General features: G+C 42.1%; 1 protein-coding gene across 7 annotated transcripts in view; it reads right to left on the bottom strand.

The window, feature by feature from the left end:
• Positions 1–380: 380 nt before the first annotated feature.
• Positions 381–27364, bottom strand: part of AFF1 (AF4/FMR2 family member 1) — a 170081-nt gene continuing 143097 nt past the window's right edge. For 3 of the 7 annotated variants that reach the window (XM_039540824.1, XM_039540829.1, XM_039540828.1), the window contains 10 exons: positions 26127–26224; positions 21712–21976; positions 20081–20172; positions 18743–18806; positions 13737–13873; positions 12116–12187; positions 11438–11531; positions 11276–11319; positions 9264–9493; positions 381–4106 (listed from right to left, as the gene is read on the bottom strand). In XM_039540824.1, the coding sequence (XP_039396758.1) occupies positions 3985–4106; positions 9264–9493; positions 11276–11319; positions 11438–11531; positions 12116–12187; positions 13737–13873; positions 18743–18806; positions 20081–20172; positions 21712–21976; positions 26127–26224 (1218 nt within the window). In that variant the 3' untranslated portion in view covers positions 381–3984. The remainder of the gene's footprint in view (positions 4107–9263; positions 9494–11275; positions 11320–11437; positions 11532–12115; positions 12188–13736; positions 13874–18742; positions 18807–20080; positions 20173–21711; positions 21977–26126; positions 26225–27364) is intronic. The other 4 variants (XM_039540826.1, XM_039540830.1, XM_039540825.1 and 1 more) reach the window with 3 other exon arrangements.

The raw sequence follows: 27364 nt of genomic DNA, 5'->3' as shown, positions 1-27364 counted from the left end.
ATTTAAAAAAAGGCCCATACCTTTGCCTCTCAACAGCCATTCACAAACCAGTCAGTATTGGACATTAAAGATCAGATTGCTCAGAGATCTCATGAAATACCCTACATTAGGATGCAGGGCTGATGTCTCCATGTTGTAACGCTCCCGTCTCACAGAATCTTTGGATTTCAGCCACCCGTTCGTTATCCAACAGGAAAGGGCATTAAGTGTTAAATACAGGAGAACTTCAAACAGCATCTTCTAGTACAGCAAGTTACGCTTAAATAAAAATAATTTAGAAACCAAACACTGCCATGCAGAGTGGGAAGGGCAGCTAGCGACTGCCTCTATGACAGGCTGAGAACTTGAGGACTCTCACAGCAACTCAATGAACAGGTTACTTCATTTAATATTTATTTTATTTCCCCACATGAATGAATCAATCAGTTTGGAAATTCCATCACACACAGGGCAGAAAAGGTTATTTACATGATGGAGACGCACCCCAAAATAAATTTAAATGTACAGATTTTATACCTGGAACCAAGGATGACGGGGGAGGGATGGGGACAAGAACAAAACAAACAAAAGCAAAAAAGGACTTTGCCTTTTTAAACAATATTGCAGTCAAACTCTGACTCCGTTACAGAAGAGCTCCATGTCTCCAGTGTGAATGGGGCTTTTGAACTATTAAATAATGGCATCTTAGATATAGAATATTTGACAATTTAAATACATTAATTACTTCTAAATAAATATTGCATGGGAAGGCTGCTGCCTTGCGACTGCTGCCCCCTTCACGCCTCACAGGACTCGCTCTTATCTCCACCTTTTCTTTTTTTGCAATGGCAAATACTATTTCATTTTTTTCTTGCTCCTCCCTAAGGGCCTGGCCCAGGGCCCACTGAAGTCAATGTTGATCTTTCCCTTCACTTCAATGGGCCTCGACCCTGGCTCTAGGCTGAAGATGGGTAGCATTTCTTCCCAGTTACTACTATTTATGGAGTCCCTGCAAAGGGAAATAATAGAATGTAGCTTTCTGATTTGTAGTTTGCTCCCTACTGACTACTCTCCACTTATGGAGCCTGTACTGACTATGGGCGTAATCTTGCTCCCACTGAAGTAAATGGGAGGTTTGCTGCCAGATTCACTGGGAGCAGGGCTGGGCCCCACGTATCACAAGAGGGTTTGGGTCGACATTCTTTTTTAATTGTTCGTAAATAATCCTGTAAGGCAGCGGCTGGCAGCAGCGCCTCTGCATTAAGCGGATCTCCTCTCGACAAGGCCTTTGCCCTTCCACTCCCTTTAGCTAGCTGTCTTGTAGGAATAGCACTATCCAATTAATCAAGTGTTCACAGGTGGGCTTAGGCAGGTCCCTTGGAATCTGGGGTCGACGATCAGAGGGCATTCAGGTGGAGCAGTAAGTCAGAAGCAAAATAGCAGGCCTCAGCACAATTCACAACCGAAGTCCTGCTTCCAGTTGGGCTGGGCCATCTTGTTTAGGAGGGAGAGTCTGTCTGTGTTGGGATGGAAGTGGCTGTCTGAAGGGTGGAGAGGGGGCTGCAGGAGGAATGTATGTATGGGAGTCACACTGAATCTGGGTCCTCATTTATCCTTAAATCTATCCCTAAGAGTCTCCTCTGGCTCCTGCAGAGTCCCATTCTGGTTCCTAAGTCAGGTGGTGGTAATAACCCTTTCTTTCCCCTCCTCCTCACCTGTAACATTAAGGCAAGCTGCACTGCAAGACAAAAATAAGAAGAGGATTTCAATCAGTCTGGAACTCCAGCTTGTTAGTTATACTTGTATCAGATCGCAGGCTCCAAAGTGTGCAGAAGGGCCTTAGTTTTCTATGCCCTTCCCATGCTTCCTGAGAACAAAATTAACATTAATAAACCCCTGGACTGTGTGTGTTTATTTGAATCAGTTATTCCTTCCAAAAGGAATATGCATGTGTATATATATTATTATATATAAACTGGGAGAGAAATATGGAACTTGCTTCCAATGGTTAGGATGGCTTATCCCTGAAATGAACTACGGCTTTAACAAAGTGGTAAGACATGAGGAGGTTTCTGAAGGTTCCGTGCAGCCAGAGGAGAAGAGAGAATGGAATGTTCTTGTGCTTATTTCTCTGTTAATGCAAGAGGTGGGGACTCGTTTTCTCATAAGGCTCTCCAAAGAGGCATGCTTCCCTTCCGCTATCTACATGGGAGCTTTCTTGGGCCTCATGTTGCAAGGGACTGTCCCAGTCGTACACGGGTCAGGGACACGGCTTTAAAAGGAACAGCTTTTGGAAATTCAGACCGCTTGCTTATATTTTATTGAACCCTAAAACCCTCCAACAGGCACCTCGGAGAAGGAGTATTGCTTCATTACAGCACATGTATAGATCTGTTTCTATATGGATACACGGTATGTGCAAATGCTTCCTTTTACAATGGGGAAAAGGGGCCAATTCATTGCAAAGGTTTTCCTTTCTGTAAAATCGATATGCACAATTCATTTGGGCATCAGCATTCCCAGCAGTCTAGCATAAGTCGAGTGCTGGTTGAGAGGACTGGAGAGCTAAGGCACACTATTAGATAGGAGGATGGCAGAAAGCTTTACACAATAGGAATTCTTTGCCATCTAACTGGATATAAAAATATTGTGAATGTATTCTTCAGTGTTACTGTCATCTGCATAATCATATCTTTAAAAACACAACTTATGGTAAAGAAGAGCTGCTTGCAAATCTAACAAGAATAGCTGAATATTCTCATTTGTGTTCCTCTGAAGATAGGTTTTGAGTTGCTGGGCAAAACCTATAGCTTTGCCATGAAATGGGAGTATCTCCCATACGAGGGTTACAAGACTTCAGTGCCAAGCCTGCTCTCAGATATCCACTGAAAAAAATCAATGTGATTGTGTGTGAATATCCAAGGGCAAAAATTTGACCCTTTATTTCCAGGTATAGTGAAAGCAGATACCACTTTATGCAGAAGCAATTCCTCCTGATTTAAAGATCTGCAACTCAGCATAATGTTTGCACAACCACAATGAACCATTCTGACTGTCCCTTACCTTCCCTCTCCTTCATACCTAATCAGCAACAATCTGAGAGGATGCACAGTGACAACTCCCTGCCTTCCTTCCAGAGGAAAACAGCACAATCCTTACGTGCTCCTTAACTTCCCCACTCCAACTGTGTTTGATGTACGAGGCCCAAACTAAGCAATACCACAACTGAAACAGTTTGAGAGTTAATGGTTTGCAGTGTGTGTGTGTGTGTGTGTGTGTGTGTGTGTGTGTGTGTGTGTGTGTGTGTGTGTAAAGAAGAAAAAAAATCAAAGCAATGGTGATCTACTAAGTGAACTTGCAGTGCTGAAGGCAGTGGTTGCAATCAGTTTCAAGAGTATCAGTACAACAGTTGATTTATAAATGCAGTAGGGTATGGTTAGGAAGTGGGCAAGGCAGATTGCTTTGCTGTTTCTAGTTTAACATAATGCTGTTTGGTTCCGTTCAGGTCTTGTCCTCCCCCTGACCTCCCAACTCTGAGGAAGAACAACATACATCATGGATTGCAGCTGTGGTTTGCAAAAACACTTCTCTGAACTTTCTGATGGACATGTGACTGCTGTGGCTTTTGAGATGTTGCATAATAACTTTTGGAGGTGGACTTCCTTCTTGTCGGCACTTCTTCACATGTGATTTTTGTCTTGCTGGTTATTCATTTATAGAAATGTTTACAGACCACCAACACATTGAACCTTTCAGACAGTACATTGCACTTTGTCCTTTTAAAGACAGGCATCATCAACTCTGAGGCCTCCCTTCATCTCTTCAAGGTGGCCAAGTGCCACCCTAGAAACACAGTTCAAAAGTTCTCCAGTGTAGTTAGATCCCTTCCATCTTACTTTATTTTCCCTTCCAGGCGCTTTGTATCCAACGATTCAGCCAGACAGACTGTTTCTGAGGCTTCCAAAGTGCAAAAGAGTTCAAGGCATTAACCACCTTGAGCACCAGTTAAGGCGTATTTGTTTCCAGTCTCAGCCACTGTAAACCCTGCCTAGTGTAGTGTACCAGTTCAGTCATACTACTGTTCAGTGCCAGAGGGCACACTGCTGTACTGAGTTCGGCAAAGAATTCTAGAAAGATGGGAGGGAAAAAGAAAAAAGTGGTTAGTCAGGTTTTACACAGGAGACACATCTGAAGGGAAAAGAGATGCGACAAGAGAAACAGACAATATTTTATAATAAGTAAGTAACATGATTAAACATGCCATTAACGCACAAGAAGTTTCATTCATAAATATTAGTGGTATGTTAAGATGCTTAACACAGGCATAGAAGACACCCAATTTACATGCACACACCACACACACACACCGTACACACACTATACATTACATAAAACAATGCAAGCTATGCGAAAAGAAAATTAAAGTTGCAAAATCAAGCACTTACAAGGTAGGAAATGCCGATTTTCAGTTGCTTATGCAACTTAAGTCGGCTCCCTTGTACCTATGCATTATGATACTGTCTTTAAGTTACATAATCACATGCTATATTTTGCATAGAACGCCTGCCTTAGTCAGTGAATGGGAAGTTGTTCAGTATTTCTTTGTACCCTCTATATTCAATTTGTGGCCTCAGGCCCTGTTTACCAGATACTATCCAAACTCTGCGCTGAATAAAAAAATAATTTCTTCATAGCATTTCTATGGTGGTTCTGGCTTACTATTGGAGTGCTTTATAAATATAATCAATGTATCTTTCCACACCCTCTGAAGTGAGGTGGTGGTATACGCATTTTACACATGGAGAACAGAGGCACAGAGACTAAGGCCAAAATTGCAAAAAGTGTCCTCTAATTTTGGGTCCAACTTGATATGTCTAGGGCTCGGGTTTTCAGAGCACTTAGCATTTTTATACACCTTAAGTTCAAAGCACCGCGCCAACTGATTTAAATTGCAACGATGAGTGCTCGGCTCAGTCACTCTGTGTGGATGGCACACACACAGTCTGGTCAGCAGGTAGGAGCTGTGAGGGGTTGGAGCACGCTGAGTGCACATGGAATCTTCAGAGAATTTAGCTGCCGAACTCTGACAAGTCCCTGCTGAGCACATGCAAACGGATTTTTTTCCCCCGAGAGGCTTGGAAATCAGCCAAATTCAGGTGAATTTTCATAATGACACCCACCCCTGACATCATGGCGACTGACCCCCTGGCCAAATTCCAAGCCTTTGCTCCAAAGCATGAAGGTGCCAAATCTCAACAAAATGGTGGTAAGAATTATTTTTAACATGAAAAAGCTCAATTCTGAGAAATGGCTGAACCCCACTGTATCTGAAACTTTATGAAAAAAATTAACCTGAGGCAGACACCCGGCATGAAAAAGACTTAACAGTTCGAGTTTGGCAAAGTTATAAGCAACTGAACACAGGGAAGTGATAGGCAACCTTCAGTAGAGGCAATGCTATTGGCCTACAGGCATCTTTAAACCCTCAAACTAATCAAGCTTTTCCTCCTACATACAGGGAAGGAAGGAAAATATTGTAACTTCTATATTTAAACTCTTGAGAGGTGCTTAAATACTCAGGTGATGTACTTATGTACTTGTATAGACGTATCATGGTGTACTCTGAGTACCTTCAGAAACCTGATGCACATCTTAATGAATTACCAAAGCACAGCCTGCTCTGTGTTGATGGAATTAGAATATCGATGTATAATTTTTTTTCAATTTAAATCCACCTAACATTTCCTTCCCCTTTAAAAATAGTTAGTAGCAGGAGAATATGGTAAAAGAACGAAATAGGATTCAAGAGTCCTTTTTCACTAATATTTCAAATACCCTTGTCTTTAACTTGACTTTTCTTTAAAAGTTTCATGGAGCTCTCTTACTATATCCCTTTGCCTCCTCTCACCATTTTCATGAGTCTCGCTGTCCTGTCAGTTGTGTTTTGAAGCCCTTCAGCCAGTTTCAACTGTCACTTGTTACTTCAGAAGCTAAATTCTGAAGTTTACAGTATTTACTTTAACATGTACAGAACTTTTAAAAAGTAAAAAGAACAGGAGTACTTGTGGCACCTAAGAGACTAACACATTTATCTGAGCATAAGCTTTCGTGGGCTACAGCCCACTTCTTCGGATGCATGGAATGGAACATATATTGAGGAGATATATATACACGCACAGAGAGCATGAAAAGGCGGGAGTTGCCCTACCAACTCTAAGAGGCCAATGAAGTAAGGGGAAAAAAAAACAAAAAACTTTTGAAGATGGGCGCCGGGTGCATCACCCACCTATGGAGCCGCAGCTGCAAGATGTGGCTCCGCGGATCCAGGCCCCCATCAGGCAATGAGCCTCCAGATTTCTAAGGACAGGCCCCCGGAGGCAACTACTACAATGTTGCCTTCGGCGCTGATCCCATTCAGCACATTGTTGTGTATCTGTGAACAGATTGTGCGAAGCGGGTCCGTCGGAACGTGTATCCGCAGGGTCTTGTCAGTGGAGGTCATGTACAGAGTGCCCAGGGAGTGCCCGACCCCTGTGATCTGGGACTGGTGACCCACGTTTAAGTACCGGATGTGCTGGAAGTGGCTTCCTCGGTTTTCGAAGACAGAGCAGTCCCTGGTTGTCCCCGGCCCACAGCGGCGTCCCCTGGTAGGGCATGGAGAGCAGGTAGGATTCCAGCTGCAGCCTTTGGAGGACGCTGTTGGCCCGTTGGTCGAAGACGACCAGCGTCCGGTCCTCGCTGCCTGAGATGATGAAGTGCTCGTCGGCCACGAGGGACAGGACAGCGCTGGAATGGAGCTTGCGGCTCTTCAACGGGGCCTGGGTGCCTCACGGGTCGTACACTGTCACCTTCTTGTCGTAGGTCCCCGTGACCAGAATGTCGGGCAGGTAGGAGAGACACAGCACGGGAGCTTTCCCACTGATCTCCCCAAACTGCTGCCCGTTGGCCTCTATCTCCCACAGCTTCACTGTGCTGTCCCAGGAGCCTGTTGTCTCTTGAAGCCAGCGACCACACCCAGCCCTTGTGCGTCCTGTTGCGTTCCATGCCCAGGGCTTTCACCAGCACCTTGTCCAGGGACTGGCCTATCTTGATTATCACTTCAAAAGTTTTGTTTTTTTCCCCCTTACTTAATTGGCCTCTTAAGAGTTGGTATGGCAACTCCCACCTTTTCATGCTCTCTGTATATATGTGTGTGTGTGTGTATGTGTATATATATCTATATATATCTATATATCTATATCTATCTCCTCACTATATGTTCCATTCCATGCATCCGAAGAAGTGGGCTGTAGCCCATGAAAGCTTATGCTCAAATAAATTTGTTAGTCTCTAAGGTGCCACAAGTACTCCTGTTCTTTTTGCGGATACAGACTAACACGGCTGCTACTCTGAAACCTTTTAGAAAGTAGCGGACAAAGGATTTTTCACACCCATGTGTCTGTTATTTCTATTCCCCTGTTCTCTGCATCTAATTTACAAAATGGGTGCATGGATCATCATGAGGTGGCAGAGGGGTTTTATGGGAAGTTTAAGCAGAGATTGGACAGTTCCAAAGAAGTCCAGCTGGCCAATCAGAACATGACTATAAATCTGTGACCAAAGCAAGTTCTGAATTAAAATAACCGGAAACTGACAAACATAAGTTCGTGGATAAGAAAACACACAGAAGGGCATATCTTCTGCCGTGCCCGAAAGGAGGAGGGGAGGCCAGAAGAGCCAGTTACAACATCCTGATCCGGGGGATGGTTCTAAGCTGGCCCAGGCATACCTTGGCTGTTCTAAATGACACTGATGGCGCATGGCCCGTTACGCAACCCACCTACTAACTGGGGACCATCGGAGCACACTGAAGACGGCACAGGAGCCAATTATGCCTGTTCTACATCCACTGGGGATTTCCCAGCACTAGGGGACTCGCCTGTGCTTTCTGTTCCTTTCATGCCACCACAGTGGTGTAAAAGGAGGGGAGCTGGGGCCAACACGTGGTCCATTCATTTTATTTTCTCCCCACTCTGCACTCCCATCCCCCCACGTTTAATATCTGAGAAGCCTCCTCCTTTGGCATCAATTTTTTTACCTGGCAGCTCTTAATGGCTCAGTCCTGACACACTCCCTGGCACTATTATACCCTGAACAGACAACATGAATATTTATTGTCTTCCTTTACAGACATCAATTCCCTTGGAAATATTTACTCCACAGAATTATTGGTAACCTTTATTCCCCTTATGTTAAGAGACCATCAGGAAGTGAGTTTTCAGTTTGACCTTACTCTATCCATGGCTCTTCTCTCATAATTATCTACCTGGGGTTATACACAGTGCCTACCTCACGTCCTGGCTTATCACCAATAGAAATACACTGATTTTTACAGCTTAGGTCTTGTGAAGATGTAGTCCATTAGGTAGGAAAAGCTTCACGGCATTAGGGTTTTTCTAACACTCCGTGCTGCCTGCCTGAACATTTTAACTTATATGTCAAGTCCTCCTAGTATTCTAACAAGACACATGGAACTTTCTACTTTTATTCCTTCTTCAAGTTTGCCTTTTGAACACATCCCTGTGCCTTCAATAGCTTGCGTTTCTGGGAAAAAATTACCTCACAAGCCCCATGTTAATGACTGACCATAATCTGAGCTTTTCTTCCTCTCTCGCTATCTGTGCTGAGAGACAGCCGCCATGTCACAGATTTAACCATGATAATGTCTTAGTAAAGAGTGTGACAGAGATTGGGGAATCCTCTTTGCAAGTGCTTGGCATGGAAACAGGAATGATGTTAATAGGGGCCAATGCTCAAGCACTCTTCATGCAGGTTCTTCTATGAGGAGAGGTCAGAGCCACCGTTTTTAATGTAAAAACTAATGAAAACAGGAGCTTAGACAAAAATAAATAAATAAATAAAGCAGAAGTGGCTCTTCATGGACCACAAATCCATAAGCTGAAAAAGTGAGTGAATCTGAAAAGGTTTTACAGGTCACCTTTAAATGGTGAGCTTGATTTTTACCACTTTAAATTCCCCTTTCACTTTATTTTAAACTAATCAATCTTTCTCAGACAACCTTTTAATTAGAACAAACATCACATAGCAGAAGCAAACAGATTATACCAATAACCTGCTCACGTACCATAAACACCTTGGTTTATTTTAATATGGATTATGTTTGGATTAAGAAGTGCCTCTTTAAGGCAGAGTTTGCTGAGGTGTTAGGAATTTAAAAAAAAAAAGGGGGGGGTCTGCAAATAAGCACAATATTAGAAGGAGAAGCCTAGGGCAATAAACCTTACCCTTATTCTTCCTGGCCAATGCATCGGCCTGCTCCCAAATATCATAGGCATAGAGGATATAGGAAGTGATGTTGACATAGGAAAAGGTTATGCTTGGGATATTATGTAGGGTGTTGATTGAAGAACCAATGCCTCCACTGCCACAGTTGCTAGCGTTTGATCCTGGCTGGGAACTCACAGAGCTGGCAGGAGAGGGCATCGGGGAAAGAGGAGAAGGTGTGCCTGTGCTTCTGAGGAAGAAGATGACATCATGAAGCCATAAGGTAACAGGTTAATGACTTGCCACAAAACACCCAGACTTCTGTTTTTATGAGCCACTCACCATCAGACAGAGTTCTGGTGTCAAATACCCATGCTCAGCAAGAGCACTGTGACGTACAAGGCTGAGGACTAAGGTGCGTTCATCACCAAGGCAGGCAAGATAGATAGCACCAACTGCATTACTGTACTTAAAAAGTGAGGCCAAGATTTTCAAAAGTGACTTGGGATTTTGGTTGCTCAATTTAAGACCCCTGATTTTCAAAACATGCTGAGCACCCACTCAAAGTCCCAAGTTGGGTACTCAATCTGTATTCACTTCTGAAAAACTTGGTCTGGTTATTTAAGTGTTTTAGCTAATGAATCCCATTCCATGAAGTCATGATCTCCACATTAAAGAGTTTAGGCTTTTGATGGATATTCAAAATTAGTGTCTCAATCCAAATCACTTTGCATATCTGCATTTGTGCTCATGGAAACTTGAGATAGAACAGATCTATTTGGTCAGCTAGTCCATCCTCCAGAGACTGTGCAAGGTATATTTTCTACTGCTTCACCTAGTCCAGTTTAAATTATCCACATGATGGAGCTTCCACCACTTTCCTTGGGAGACTTTCAGTTTAATTAACCTCACTGTGATAGGCCATGGTAGGAGTGATGGTGCTTTCAGAACCAATATTATAATACATAAGCATTCTTTCAAAATATTTTCAAAGAGGTATGACTGGAATTGCATGCCTAGCTTGCACTTAAGACACTCAATTGCAACAACTGAGTATGCACAAAAGCCTGATTTGTTTACAAGTTGCCAATAGGATGCACACTTGGCCATGTGCGGGCACATATCCCCTATTTGCACATGCAATTGCTTTAACTGCATGCCAGCCTGTTGAAAATCAGGTCCAGCATCAATTTGTAGAAGACAGCTTTTATGTTTCTTTCGCTGCCACATCCACAGTAACTCCGATGCAGACACACAAAGGTAGCAAAAAGCATCAATTATCAGCAAGAAATTTAAAAAAAAGTTTCTGTCAGGGGAATCAACTCACAAGAAAGTGTCAAAACACCAGCTAAAAGCTAATCTAAAATTCAACATGTACTACTGTGAGTAGTACAGCATCTGTATGCACGGACAGGAGGGATGACAGGAGAGGTGGATACATTTACAAATCCCAAGAGGAGGAAAATCCAACATCTGTCCTCTGGATCTATTAACCCAGGACAAAGATTAAAACAATGGGACCTCTACAAACAATAGTTTCTAATGCATTCTCTCTTTCCCTTATTCTTTGATAGGACAATAACGTGTATGACACAGAGTGGGTTTATATTGTCTATAAAATAAAATAAAATAAAATAAAACAAACCTCTCTCTGTAAATTGAAGTGAGGGAAAGAAATAAGATGCAGATAAATATTTTAAGAATGTTATTCCAACCCATAAAACAGGAAGTGATTCAATGCACTCAACCAGGGGGAGGGATAGCTCAGTGGTTTGAGCATTGGCCTGCTAAACCCAGGGTTTTGAGTTCAATCTTTGAAGGGGCCATTTAGGGATCTGGGGGCAAAAATCTGTCTGGGGATTGGTCCTGCTTTGAGCAGGGGGTTGGACTAGATGACCTCCTGAGGTCCCTTCCAACCCTGATATTCTATGAACCTCCTTGCAAAAAAAAAAGTCTGCAATTCAAATGTGTAGGCAAACTGCTTCTGTTAACACACTACGAGAGAGATTTTAATATGCATTTTAAATAATACCTTGCAACACATGGAGAAGGTGCTTGCGTGACTCTGGAAGAATTCTGTAGCAAAAAGGAAAGTCTAGTTAGATTTGGGTTTCACATTGACCTATATTGATCACTTGCAGCTTCTTCCATCTTTCTAATTTGAAACCTATTAAATAATGCAATCAAACCCTACCTTGAAGTGTTCATTGAGGGTTCGGGAATACTTTACTGCAGTGTCTTTTTTGTAACGAAACATTGCCATGTGCAGAATGGATTGGCAGCGCATGCTGTGAACAAAAACCAGGAATCAGTGTCAGAACTTTCAACGCCACTCCAGCAGCAATTCTTCTTGCAGAGCCTGAGGACATATACATCCATTTTACTGCAAATTGAAGAAAGTTTGTGCTTCCTTCCCCATATACCCCAGACAGCCACTGAGAGAGGATCATGTCGGAGAAAAACAGGAACAGTCAGGGAAGTAGATGCACAACTCCTAACAGGTGTTATGGGCCTAATATACCCTGTGCCCAGAGTTGACTTGGGTATGTTCAACCGTGGCTTCAATTACACAGCTCAGAAACCTTGTCAGGCAAATCAGCTTAAGCCTTTACGGATGCTTAAATTACCAGCATATCAAGTGAGATTTAGAACCTTAACCTTACACACATGGCTCCCTACTGATATGCCAGTTCATTTTAAAAGGAGATATTTCAGAGTTCACTCTACTACAAAGTTTCTGCATAAACGTAACTATCAGTTTAGCCCAACCCTCCACCCCTCAGAATGAAAGGTCTTTCAATCTACCAGGTTCAAAAAGAGAATATAAAATGTCGCAACTGGGGGTGGGGAGCTGAGGAAGGTAGCCACATACCACAAAACAGCAAAGATTTTTTCATGTGCAGATGCCGAGGTATCTGAAAAGGATTTTAATGTCATTATAAATCTGTAAGAAAACAAAACAAAACAAAATTAATGACATTCGTCAACAGGGCTAGATTTCCCAATGACAAATACCGCACACCATTTATGGAAAGCCAGCACGATCCACTGGCTCAAATAGTGAATCAGGAGACCTGAGTTCTATTTCCAACTCTGCCTATAACTCACTGTGTGATCCTGAACAAGTCAATTTACTATCTCTCTGTGCCTTAGTTTCCCTACGTGTAAAACAGAGATACTAACACATTCATTTGTGTAAAGCACTAATTAAAGGACTGACCCTGTAATTTTGCCACGGTTAGAAATCCCCTTAACTTTAACAGGTGTTCTGCACATGGATTGGGTTTTATCATAGTTGTTCACCTTACTGAGCTTGGTTCAGAGTGGGCATCCTGAGTCCAATATACAGGAACGTCAAAGTTGGAACGGTAAGTGCATAAGGGCACTTTGGGGAGCAGGACAGAAGGATATAGTCCACTGACATTTTTCCATCTGAACATTTTTGACAAAAAATGGCTTTTTGATCAAAACATTTTAATGGAAAATTTTCATATGGTCAAAAGTTTCCATATTTTCAAGGAAAAAACACTGAAAGCTTTTCAGCAATATATTTTAGGGGTTTTTTTTGGGTCAAACCCAAATTTTAAGAAGAAAATTAGAAAAAAAAATTGAATAAAAAAATTCCCATGAAAAATTGGTCTTTTTCAACCAGTTCTAGAGAAGGAACCTAGAGATCATGTCTGGGAAACATTCACGAAACGCTGACTACGTACGGATTACGTGATAGCCGATATATTTCTGTATGATTCATGCTTCCTTCCGCTTGGGAGGTGATTTACATCCTTCGTAAGCAGAGTTTACTGTAATTGGAAAATCCCCTCTTGCAAAACAGCAGCAAACAAAAAAGGGAACTTGGCTAAAAGAACCTCCTATAAATGTATTGGCAGGAAAGTGTAGGCCCAAGAACCGATCCCTGCAGGACCCCACTAGAAACATACCCATTTGATGAGGAATCCCCATTGACAATTATATTTTGAGACCTATCAGTTATCCAGCCTTTTTAATCCATCTAATGGGAGTCATGTTAATTTTCTCTCTCTAGTTTCTTAATCAAAATATCATGGAACACCTAGTCAAATGCCTTACAGAAGTTTATGTACATTACATCAATGCTATTACCTTTATCAACAAAACCTGTAATCTCATCCAAAAAAGATACCAAGTTAGTTTGACAGAATCTATTTCCGTAAACCCATGTTGATTAGCATTAATTATATTACCCTCCTTTAATTCTTTATTACTTCAGTCCAGTAGCAACTGCTCCACTACCTTGCCTAGGATCAGAGATCAAAACTGAGATATGAGTGAAATTCAGAGGTATACATAGATTGTAAGATCTCTGGACAGTCTTTTTATGCAGTGTTCATGCTGTGCCTAGCACAACGGGGTCCTCGACTGTGACAGGGGCTCCTACTACTAATGTAATACAAATAATAAATGGGAAAAACGTTTTTAAAATCCATGCTGTGTCACTGAAATAGCTTTACACTTACTTTAGGAGATCTATGGTGTCTGTGAATATGGTGTATGCTGATTTTGGTGTCAGTGCATCAGATTCCACAGCAATTCCATACTCGATGAAGGAAAGGGCAGCCTCCAAGTACTGAAATGCCTTTGCAACCTTGTCTGTCTGTCGGGAAGAAGGTGCTCATGGTTAGCCAACGAGAAAAATTATGGTTCTTCATTCATTCTTTGCCATATCTGTGCCTTCTCTTTGCTTAGATATGCACAGTTTGGAGAGAGGAGGCTGGCCTCAGAGCATTACCCAAAGAGTTCCAACTCTGATTCCAGAAAAAGTGTCTGTGACATCTCAGAGGTGAGCTGCACCCTGTGTTCTCTCCCCACTAGTCTCTTCCATGGGCTCTCCTTCCAACTGACAGCCTCAACCTGCATTCTTCACAGTGGAACCATGCAGTTCACCCCACTTAAGACTGGATCACCAGCTACAGCAGCCCCTAGTCACAGCATCCTGCCAGGGTTACAGGGAAAGCAGTGTCTTACACCCCCTCTGGTGACCGATGGCATCACTACCTTCATCTCTCCCTGCCAGATACACTTCTCCATATGCCTGTGACCAGCACCTGTTTAAAGTGACTCGGAACAGCTCCTTCCAAACAGGCATACTGTCCATGTTCCCAAAGGTACAACAGCACACAGGGAGAAAGGGTTAAACCCACGAGTCTGGGACTTGCCTGTAACTCACCACCTCTCTCAAAGCTCAGGCGAGCCAGCTGTCTCAGCCACATCCTGCAGAACCTCTGCCTTGGTGCATGTACTGCCTATCTCAGTCTCTCCCACTAAGAAGCTGTGGCCTGCTCCCCCACTCTTCCTCTATGGGCCAGGGGTTTTTAAATGCTTTGTGTTCTTTTGATATTAGTCTCTGGCCTTGGAAAAAAAGGTATGTCACCCTTCTGATGATAGGCAGGTAGGTATTTTCCAATGTTTGGTTCACGCATTGTTCTTTTAAGGACTGTTGGTATTCTCCCTCAAGATACCTTATCTCTGTCATTGTTTCGGTTCCTACTTGTCCCCCATCCCCCGCCGCCTCCTTTGACTTAACTTTGTGCAGTCAGCCAGAACAATATCCAGCAGCTAAACTGAAACACGTCTAATATTCATACAAAATAATACAGCTATCACACTCCTTTTCCCATGTCTTTTTAGCAAGACCACCCTGGGAAAAGAGAAGAACAATTCTAAACACCACTAGAATTTGGTATGCCTATTTAAAGAGAACATGTGTCAAACATATATTCATATTTTAAGCAATAAATATGTACTTTGCTTGCTATTAACACTATTATATAATCTTTTGGAACAACATAGCCTCATTTTATTCTCAAATTATGTATTTGGAAAAATACCTACACAATAGGTTTTTCATATGGTTTGAAATGTATCCTGCTATTGGAAGAAAATGCTGCCTTTATCTTTACTTGCAAGCACTTATGTTATGGAGTTTTGCAGTAAAGTAGTTTAGCGGATTTTCTTAATCTGCAAAGATGTTTAATCCTTTATAATCCAAGAAGCCTCAATGCTAAGAGCCAAATGTTTAAAACCAGATACCCAATTTCACATAAATTAAAGTATCTGTAATTTGCACAAGTTGTCATACCTGTCCTCTGTTGTGAAGGCACTTTTTGAAGCTATTTACACTTGTGATCAACTTGGTTTGAGATAAAATACATTTCAGGGATGTTAGTTATCTGAAATTACTGACATGCACTCACAACTTTAACTTCATTTTAACAGATTATTTCCCTCCTAGGAATTGCCTTGGTTTCTTTTTCAATTAAAAAATTGAGTTACAATTACAATTTTTGTAAACAAGAAACCCCCCAAAAATGCTATTTTATGAAGTATTTTCTTCAGTGTTATGGGCATAATCACTGGAGAAATCTGACTGCTTTTGCTACTCTGGAGCAACACAAAGCAACTGGAGCATACTGGACAATTGAAATAGGTTTACAGCTGCTTTGCATCACTATCCCAGTTTCCTCCTACCTCCTCTCATGCTGTGTCAGTTCCTATTCTAATGGGTCTCTTGGGGTGATCTCACTCAGGTCTCGGACCTCACACCACCACCTCTCTGAAGGCAGATTCATGAGATTCTTCCACTCTGTGGTGCAGTTCTCTATGATCTACCTCAGCAGGTCTCACTTCTGCCTAGACCCTGTGATTCTGTTCCCTTCAGAGACAATGGCAGTGGTAACCAGAGACTGGACAGCCTTCTCAATGCAAAGTATTATTTATTAGAAAACAAGTATTTCAGAGGGAAACTGCCTTAAATAACAATAAACCAGTCTGTACACATACCAGCTTTTCCCTAAATCTTACCATCCCCTGGAACTGGGAATGTCCTTCAGACAAACCCCTCTCCAGAATCTCTGTGTGTCAGCCTGTCTCCCTCAACAGCTTCTGACAACTGAGCTTCCTTTTCCTCAGAAGGGCTTTTCAACTGCTTAGAATTTTGATCTCCAGGCTCCCAGGTTTGGCAAAACAAGGCTTGCAACTTGTTGAAGACAAGGTACAGGATCCTTGAAGCTAACAGCATGCCCCATTCTCTCAAGGGTGTGCCTGGGTGTTGGTAACTGAGGGTACGTCTAGACTACCCGCCGTATCAGCGGGTAGCGATCGATTTCTCGGGGATTGATATATCGCGTCTCATCTAGACACGATATATCGATCCCCGAACACGCTCCCGTCGACTCCGGAACTCCACCAGCGCAAACAGCGGTAGCAGAGTCGACAGGAGGAGCTGCGGACGTCGATCCCGCGCCGTGAGGACGAGAGGTAAATCGATCTAAGATACTTCGACTTCAGCTACGCTATTCACGTTGCTGAAGTTGCATATCTTAGATCAATTCCACCCCCCCCCAGTGTAGACCAGCCCTGTGAAGCAATTGTGTTGTCTTCCAACATAGATCCTACTGGATTTGAACATTATAGGTATATAATAAACATTTCACTACCCCAATATAAATTATACAGTCTCTCTCATTAACTAGGTTACATATCAATATTCTTAAATTATTACATAGACCCATGTCTGTCAGATCTCCAACTCCCCTCTCCTTCTTGCTCTCCTAGTGCTACCAACTCTTGCTGTTCCATTGTGAGATTCAAGATATTTGGAATGGTCTTAATACCTCAAAGCTGTTGGAATCAAGAGATTGAGAATCTCAGCTTTCAGTTTTAAAAAAAATAAATTTCTAGGCCTCATGATTGTAGAGAAAAGCTTGAAAACGTGTAGTGAACACACCTTAAATGCTTGGAAACTAGGAGGAAATAAAGAGAAACCAAAAATCTGACATTTTATAAAATAAATTTAAGTCAATCATTATTTTTAAGTGCCAGCCTCGTGATTTTTGAGCACTTGATGTTGGCAATAATGTACCTTACACCACAAGCAGTGCTGTCAACACACACACACACAATGCGTGTCTGTGTCAAATATTTATTTCACCCTCTGTTACAGTGTGCAAGTAGTTTCATGCGTTTTACAGTACATCTACAGAAGTGCATGGCACTTGCTAGAATGTTCAGCGACTTTCCACAATATGAAGGGAAACATGACATATAAAGGATAGAAGGGTTGAACTGCATATAATATATAATTTCACCATACAACAGCAATTTTTAAGAGGACAGAGTAAAACTGAAAAGGCAACAGGAAGTGTTACGCTATGTCAGACGGCATGCGTAACCAACGAATAGCTGGATAATTAACCCAATCTGTTTTCTTCTTAATCCATTTCTTATTCCCCCATCTTCCCTCCACCCCACTATTTAATTTTTAGGTGCAAAAGTTCTGTGGCTTGAATAAAATAATTAAAAGGCATAATTAATATACACAAATTGAAATTGGTGCTGAGAAAGTAAGGGACTAAGGGTCTGATCTTGCAACATTGAATTCAATGGGACTTTTGCCATAATTGTCAACAGGAGTAAATACCCAGGCCTTAAAAGCATTAGCTAGAGCCAGGGATAGGCAAAAAACATCTGGGGATTTGGCTGGTCAGTTTCCATTTCATTTAAATCGTGCCAAATCCTCTACGGAGCTTTATAAAATCTCAGCATTATTTTTCAAGTAGGAAGAAATTAGAGTTAGGATAGAACCTAGGCCATTTGCACTTGTGGTCTATGTAGAATTTTTTTAATAAAGGATCTCCAGAGATGAAAGAAACTAGCTAGAGCCCACCAGTCTGTCTATTTTAGCAAAAGCATCTAAAAGTTACAAACAAATAAATCCCTGAGTTTTGACTTTACAGATACATTACAGAGGACAAATGCTCCCGTTACCTGATTATACCATAACAATGAACAAAAAGTATGTTTAATTATGCATGTTATTAAGCAAACCACACCTGTGAGAAATCCAGGTAATCACAGTTACAGAGCTCATTTTCAATCTTGTTTACGAGAATTATATTTTCCGACAGTAGGCTGTCTTAAAATGACTTCAATATGTTCCATCTTTCAAGGGCTTTGTGACAGTTTTGCAAAGCAAACAGACCTGCTAGCCCTGTATAATGTGTACGGGGTGAACGTGGTCACATCAACTTTGAATTCTGTTTTGTGCGACTCATTTTCTAGATCTGGTCAAAAGACCTAAACTGATAGCTCAGCCTTTAGTGGATACAAGCCTAAAAAAATATTTCACTAAAAAAAATATTAAGAGATCTTCATTTAACTGGGAATAATATGAACAAATCTTGTCCGTATTCCTGTGTGTACTAGATCTGAATGTGACAACTGGATATGACACAGGATTAATCTATTTTGAACCCCCTGACCCTGTGAGGTAGGATTTCTTGGCATGTGTCCCAAGAGGAGTAGGTTGTACCTTGACCAATAGATACAGAAGGCTAGGTGGGAAGGAAAGAACAAAGCTTTTATTCTGTGATCCAGGACATGTGCAAAAAGTGCACCTTCATAAGCAAGTCACAGGTTTATTTAGAAAACCTTTTAACACTTCCACCACAAGGCCCAGACTTACCATTGTGTCAGCTTTGTGCTTCAGTCTTTTGGCCTCCTCTATGTGATACTCCATCGGATGTTGTCTGAATTAGGAGTGAGGGAGAGGAGAGACAGACAAAACAAAAAGATAGAGTAAGTATCAATTTTAATGTCACATCACCAGGACCCTGTAACTGCTGTATGGGCTGCTGCTCTGATGACTTAAAAAATTACGATCACCACCAACTGAATACTGTCAGGCTGTTTGGCAATGCTCAGAAGTCAAGTTCCTGCTTAAGGAGCTTACAGTCTAACTAACAGACAGGATGGTCTGCATTCCATCAAAAGAAAGCTACATTAGAAGAATGTTCAGGTTGCGCTCCTGGGTACTCTAAAGTCAGAAAATTCTAGTTTCTGTTGCAAGGGCAAGTGTAACTCTGCCTTGCTGTGCATATGCATTAATTTAATTGCATTATCTTGTCTTGCTTCTCAAATATAATACAGCATAGATATTCTTCTACAGTCTTCGGTTTACATGTGCAGCACTTTGTAGTACCATTCACTATTCTAGGTATGCCAGACAAACAGGGTCCATTAAACTCATTTGGATGCAAGATACGCAGTGAATGAGGCAGAGGCTCTTATAGAACCTGCCTTATTCAGTGCACATTTTCTAAAGCATACTTCTGTCCACGTACACCACCATGCATTAGACTAATGTATTTGTTGTACAAAGTGTGCACAGCTCACTGTGTACTCATAAAACTAACAGAGAAATAAGCAGGGCTCTGCACGGACTACGCTCAGCCTGAACTAAAAAGCGCACCGATCTCACTGCTCATGGGTAAAGTGCCATTTTCAAAGTCTCATAATTCAGCCAAAGAAAAACAATGTTCACTGATGCACAGAAAGGCACTTATCAAGAAGGGTGATTTCCTTGCCAAATGATGTGTAATTTCTACACTGGCTTTCCTCCACACTAGAGCGGTAAGAAAATGAGAGCAAAAAAAAAATTTGTTTTAAATAAAAAATAGGGCAAGTCTCTGCCGGGTTACCACATACTGGCCACATGAAAGAAGAACATTTTAAGGAGAGATCTGAATGAAAGGAGGGAGATCATGTGGATACAAGGAAAGTAAGTCCTAAAGAAAAGGGGAACTATCATAGGTGACCAGGAGATGTGACTGGGAGAAGGGTACAACTCAAGGAGGCAGTGAGAACAGAAATCCACACAGGGGTATCACTGTGCAGAGAGTCTTGAAATTGAGAGCAAGAAGTTTATGTTTTGCACAAAGTTAAGGTACTCAAAGGACAGTGAAGATGACATGATCAGTGTGAACGAGGAGGAGGAGGAGGAGGAGATAAAGAAAAACCTTACTTTTCAAACTTGATTTGAGGTCTCCTTGGCTTGGAGGTACCATTTGGCAAAGAAGGCACCGGGAAAGGGTTTTTGACATCTCCTGAAGGTCCCTGGGAAGTCATCATGCAGAGAAGAACTGGTCAAGGAATTTGTAATCAAAAGCAGTTTTAAAAGCTTTGGGTTTCCAAATTAAAAAAGAAAATGGTTATTTAGTCTCAGAATATATTCTCTTTTCTCTCTCTTTTTGTAAAGGAGGAGGAAACTTGCCTTCTTATATTACTGCTTGTAATCTTCAACACAATGTGAATTTTTCCTGAGGGGGAGAAATTAAGTAACAGGTTTCTCTTGCTACTGAAACAAGAGATGTATTTAGCAGGACAATGGCACAGTGAGCTAAGAGAGCACTAAGACTGATAACAACCCTGTTTTCTCGGTACAAATAAGATCTACTCCGTGTTATTCACACAGATCCATTGCTAGCTTAACCTTGGGGTGTGAGGCAACAGTTGCTGAATTTAAGTTACTTGCTGAAATTCCAGAAAAGCAGAGTTATAAAACAGACATTTGAAGCTGGCTAGTGCAACTGCCCACACCCCCTAAAAACCAACAAACGAACAAAGCTCGGATTACATATATCCATCCAAACAAAAATGGCAACAGAACTGGGTTTTATAACCTGAAAGCATCCAGTACTAGCCACAAGGCTCATCAACTCTACTGTAAAACAATTTTAGAAATAATACATATTAGCACAAACCCAGGTCCTATTCAATAACAGGGGCCTGCTTTTTAAAGGAAGCTCAAGTCAAACAAAGAAAATTGTTTTTTTAAACAGGCTGACTTGCATATGCAACTATTGTGCCTGCAAATGTGCCTGCTCAAAACCAAGGCCAGGACTGAGAATGTGATCCTATATCCCAAGCGTCCTCTTTTACATTTGTACATCCTCCTGATTATTTGCTTACTAGCAAGGTGAAGGCAGATGGGAAACTTTATGGAAAGCATCAAGTTAAACTGCCTTTAACAGCACAGATCACCTAGGGCTGGTTACAAAGTCCAATGAAGCCAATGGAAAGACTCCAATTGACTTCACTGGGCTTTGGCTCAGGCCCCTGCTGCACAGCAGAAGTTGCTGGATAGCTTAGCCTCCACCAGCAGATGTCCTGCCTCCAAGGAATTTTCTTCTGGAACAGCAAAATTTTAACAAGTCATATAAATAACTTAAAGTATTACAAATTAGTGCATTTTGTAAATTATCAAGTAAAATTAGCAAACATACTGAAAAAGCAAAGACGCTGTGGCACAATTGCTACTTTATTTTGTTATCTGGAGTTTTAACAACATACAAATCATTGCAAACAACAAACAAGTAGGGTACTTTGTAATAAACAATGATGTCTTAGTAATCAGAAACCTCACCCTAGTCTCTGCTTTTCTACCATTGGGGAGAGCATGCTGATTTTGGGTCAGCAAGATTTTGCTAGACAGACTCTCAGGAACCAAGAAAAAAAAACCTGTCTAAAAACCATAGTGTCACTCATTCAAATGCCTTGTCCTTTAAAAACATGAAGGAAAAGAGAATAACGTTGCTGAAGGAAATTGTAGAACACTCACTGCTAGAATGAAAAGCTCCGCCATTAACAACTTACACCTACTTTGTTGCTTTTAGAATGTTCAGAATGCTTCCCCTCCACTTTCCTGTGCTTGGAGGATGAAGAGTCCTTGTGGTTGCTCTTGCTCTTGGCAGTTCGGTTATGTGTGTCAGGCAGCTGGCTGCAGGTGCTGCTCTCGCCCTTGTGTCTCTTTTGTGCCATCTTGGCTGGCTTCTGGGCAGGCTGCACAGTAGACATTGGTGGCAATGGTGGTGGTAGCAAGAGCTCCTTCTTCAGTGTCTCAGATGGAAATTTGGATACTCTGGAGATGGAAAATGAACTTAATAGTTAGGGTGCTCATGGTATATAATACAGAGCTTTAAAAAAATAGTGAATTACATGGTGTAACGATTCTGTTTATTCAGCTGGAAATGTGAGATGACTAATTAAAAAAGAATCCATCAAAAGCAAGAGGAAACTTTAGGGACTTTCTGGAGATTTAGAATGTGTGTCCTCAACTGTCAACAACATGCAAGAAAATCAGATTTGAAGCAGCAATAAAGACAAAATTTCAGGTTTGTTACTAGAGGAAAAATTTACAGCTAAACGACTTAGGATTTAAGAAGAGCGAACACAAGAACAGCCGTACTGGGTCAGACCAAAGGTCCATCTAGTCCAGCATCCTGTCTTCTGACAGTGGTCAATTCCAGGTGTCCCAGAGGGAATGAACAGAACAGGTAATCATCAAGTGATCCATCCTCTGTCGTCCATTACCAACTTCTGGCAAACAGAGGCTAGGGACACCAACTCTGCCCACCCTGGCTAATTGCCATTGATGGACCTATCCTCCATGAACTTATCTAGGTTTTTTTTTGAACCCTATTATAGTCTTGGCCTTCACAACACCTTGCAACATCGCCACCTTCCCATTTCTTCCTTCTTTGTGGATTTATGAGAGATTAGAATCTCTGAGAAAGGACATCGGGAATGGTAAAAGCTACCACAGCATGTTGTTTTTTCAAAGTGGCTTACCACAGCACTGGCCTTCTTTCTTATTTCGCAGAATGCACTCTTTGTCCCTAGCACCAGATAGAATTCCTCATGACCTCAGATCATATACTTTCATAAAATTAAGCGGAAGTGAAGACTGGTCAGTTAAATTAGCTTGCACATAACTGCTGAGATGGAAACCACTGTTCAAGGGACAGAGATGTACCAGTTTTGTTCTGTAGGTTAGAGAGTGAGGTTACCACTAGTACTAGCTTGGGACTTTTGGACAAACCATTTTTCCATTGCAGAATGTTACTTCATCAAAGCAAACATTCATCCGATGGTTTCTGAGGTTCAGGACGGAGACAGAGAGAGAGATTGACTCTGTAGCCTGATGGTCAGAGCACTCACCTAGAATGTGAGACCCAGGTTGGAGTCCCCCCTCTGAATCAGGCACTGGGCCTGATCACTGGCCATTCTGAGGTGGTGTTTTTTTGGTTTTGGTGAAAAATTTCATGAGGTCTCATTTTCATCCCAATGTGAATGGACACAAATGCCACAGATTTTTTGGAAAACAGAATTCTTATCTTTGGGCCAGCCCTAGTTACCATCAGTTTACAGAGTCTCTCATCATCACAGGCCAAATTTAAAATCAGTGAACTCTGGCAGTGGTGTACCTCTTCTGTAAACCTCACTTAACTGGCCACTACTTTTGCAGCTTCTTTAGGTTGTCAAAATGGTACAAGGCACCTGAGTGGAACAGGGAATCTGCCCTCATGATCTTTCCTGACTGGAGTCCAAAAGAAAACACCAAAATAAATGAAAAAACAACCCATTCAACCCTAAAGCAGAAGTTCTCAAACTGTGGGTTGTCGTGACCCCATTTTAGGCTGATGTTAGACTTCCTGGGGCTGAAGCCTGAGCCTCAACACCTGGGGCAAAAGCCTGAGCCTCATCACTCGGGGCCCAAACCCAGGGTGGCAGGGCTCAGGTTACAGGCCACCCCCACCTGGGGCTGAAGCACTTGGGTTTCGGCTTTGGGCCCCACACCCCGCTTGGGACAGCAGGGTTCAGATGGGCTCAAGTTTTGGTTCCCCCTCCTGGGGTTGTGTAGTAATTTTTGTTGTCAGAAGGGGGTCACGGTGCAATGAAGTTTGAGAATCCCTGCCCTACAGAAACTCCAGCTCTTATTGGGCCCAAGGCAGAAGCACATTCCAGAACTGAAGGCCTTCCACTAATAATGCCCTCCTGCGAACACCCAGACATTTAAACATAGGGACTGACAAGCACAAAGACCTCACCCAGTATCAACTGCCTTAGTGTTTTCCCTGCAGAGAGGCTGTCTGCTCAGATAGCTAGACCCATGCCATGAAGACATTTATAGACCAAAGTCAATTACTTTTGGTTCAATTCAAAGTAATAGAACACCGCTTCAGCTGAGGCAGATCTGGTTTTACAGGCCCCCTCCAGCTGATGCAGCCAAGCAGAAGGGTAGTATGCTACAACTAGTGCAGCATGCAGCAAGTCATCTACACTCATGCAACGTGCATTGCAACCATTTTGTTGAGGAATTACAAAGGCATGGATAACTTTGGCAAATCTAAAAGAAGTGTTGCAGCTATAATGCTGGATGCTGAGGGAAGACAACATTTTTGGATACTAATGCCAGCTGGGACTCCCGGAATAATCATGGTACAAAAGATACCCCAAAATTGTGAACGTTTTGGATAAAAGATGGAGACAAACTGCCCTAATAATGGAAGTAGGAACAACTTCCAAACCAAAAAGCACTTCTGTTCTCTGGATAAGGTTTTGGCTAGTCTACTCTCATCCAAGTCCCAATCTTGGCAACGCACTGAGAAAAGCAAGGACTCTGCACCATCTGGGTCTGATTAAAGCCACAAAGTTGCATGTCATCTGCATACTGACGACAGCACAGGCCACATCTTCCCACTGTCTCCTCAGCAGCCTCACATATGCAAAGGGTGACAGAACAGAGACCTTCAGAACCCACAAGGCACTTAGAACACATGTTCAATCATCCAACACCACCAGCTGTGACCTCTTGGACAGGAAAGAGTAGGACTACTCAAAACAGACACTGTCTACCCAACTAGGGTCTGTAAGCAAGTTGCCAAAACCACATAGTTAGTGGTATCAAAGACAGCTGACAGATCTAATAGTATCAGCAGTAACATCTGATTTTTGTCCATCATTAGGTGATCACCAACTAACAAGACACATGTGGTCTCCATATCAGAACCAGTGCAGGAACCAGAGACATCAAGGAAATCTGAGGCTGCTAGATGACCAAGTTCTTTATCACAACCTTCATGATATTCTTCTAAGCAGGAAAAGTTAGACAAGGCAGCAGTTAGGTGAGCCACTTACAGCCTGATCCAAAAAAAAAAAAAAAAGCACTGAAGCACACACTTAACTTTAAACATGTTAGTAGTTCCATAGAAATCATGTGCTTAAAGTTAAGCATGTGCTTAAGTGCTTTGCTTGACTGGAGTCTTAGAGTGCAAAGACAGTTCATAACATGCCAGATGCCTCCCCTCTCAGGACCAGGGCCGGCTCCAGGCACCAGCATTCCAAGCTGGTGCTTGGGGCGGCAATCTGCAAGGGGCGGCAGTCCCTGTGTTTCTGCCCCCAAGCAGTGTGCCGAATTGCCGCTGCGGGCGGCGGGGGCAGTCTGTGTGCCACTGTGCCCCTAGGGCGGCAGGCGCATTTCCACGGTGGTGGCAATTCGGTGGCAGCTTCTATGTTTAGCTGTCTGCGGCGGCTTTAGCTAAACATAGAAGCTGCCACCGAATTGCCACCGCCGCGGAAATGCGCCTGCTGCCCTAAGGTCACATGGACTGGCCCCCGCAGCGGCAATTCGGCGCGCGGCTTGGGGCAGCGAAAACTGTAGAGCCGGCCCTGCTCAGGACAGAGCTATTGGTCAATCAGGGGACTGGCAATCACAGTTTCTGGGTTCTCTGTCCTGCTGTACCCAACTCCCATGTGTGATCTTGCGTAAGTTACTTAATTGCTTTCTGCCTCAGTAAAATGGGTTCAGTACCATCCTACCTCACAGAGGGTTTGTGCGCCTTAATGGTTTGTAAAGCACTGCAATCCTGATAAAAATTTCTCCGAGTATTAGTATAAACTGTTCATGCACAGCTCCCAAAAAACAAAAATGACTGCAGAGGCTGAAAGGTGGTGGGAAGGAACTAAGGATAGCAAGGAAAAGATAAATAAAACATCCTGAGATATCCCAAAGGGCTCAGGTCCAGATTTTTAAAGGTACGTGCAGACGTTGTTGGCACCAAGTTGTAAAGATAAATTTGCACCATATTACATTTCAGATAGCATATATATCACATTAAGCAATACCATACTTGCAGGAAGACAAGGGGAAACTGCTCCTCACCAAAACCTTTTTTTAAAAAAAGCTCAAGTTCATGCATTTTTCTGGCATCTCACCACTCTATACTCACTTCATTTTATTGGAGTCTTTGTGACTTGAAGACAACAATGATTTGGTTTCTTTCTCCAACTTGATTTTCTTCTTATCAGTCTCTTTCTCCACTTCTCCCTATTGAAAGCAAATCACCACCACTTAGACGCTACATACACAGGTAAAAGTGCAGGCCAACATAACTAAATTTGATTTCTTAATGTTAACACAAAAATACTAAAAATAACAACATGCAAATCCAGATCACAGCTGATTAATCTAAACTTCAGCTTCCTTGAAAAGAATTCCAAATGACATGTTGTCTTGTTTTGCTAGAAGAGATTGATTCTGGTGGATGGAGTGGAAATACTTACCCCCACCAACACCCCAAAAGAAAAAGGTAAAGTATTTTCTGACTTACGCTCGTGACAGCAAGTATTTCTAAATCAGCTCTTGGTGTTTTGTTGCTAATGAATATGAATCATACAGAGCAATATAAAGCATATAAAAATTCCTTCTAGCAATGTCATTAATTATAAGGAATTGTGTTTTGTGATATGCCTCACTTGCCAAAAAGGAAAATAAAGCACACAGAAGAATTAAACCACACAGATTGCCCCAAGGTCATTTCAACAGGAATAAAGTACAGGGGAAAAAATGTTTGGAACAACTGCCCATATGCTCTAAAAAAATACCAGCTTCTCAGCGAAGAGATATACAGAGAGAGCGGGTTAAGTAAGACGTTCAAAATGTATCTGTGGAAATCGTGTGTGTATATTTGTTGAATTATCAACTGGGTGAAAAACTTAAAAACTATTTTAATATGGAAATACTGCAAAATTTGAATGAGTTAATCAATCTGCTCGGCCCACGTAGCAGTTGGTACTAACCACACTCATGTGAAGAGATTCTCACTAAAAAGGTGAGGGCATCACTTCATCAAGGGTTCAATCTTGTGAGGTACCAGTTGCCCTCAACTCTCATTGACTTCAAAAGATGTGCAGTACCTCACAGGATTGGGCACTTCATAAGAGCTGGCGGCCTTACAAGAGCTTTAAAGAAAGTGTCTTTAGATCACCTAGCACCCAGTCTGTCAAACTCCTTAACTGAGAAACCAGAGGATTTTTTTTCCTGAACGGGAAAAAACAAATCCACTCCATTGAATTGGTATATAGGCAAAGGAACAAAAGACATGGGACTAAGAAAGTCCCACACCATCATATAATCCCATTCATGAATTTATCAAGCTCCATCTTGAAAGTAACTGGGTTTTTTTCT

This window comes from Mauremys reevesii, linkage group 5 (assembly GCF_016161935.1).
Source record: "Mauremys reevesii isolate NIE-2019 linkage group 5, ASM1616193v1, whole genome shotgun sequence".
Taxonomy (NCBI): domain Eukaryota; kingdom Metazoa; phylum Chordata; order Testudines; family Geoemydidae; genus Mauremys; species Mauremys reevesii.
This window is presented reverse-complemented; position numbering and strand designations above follow the sequence as displayed.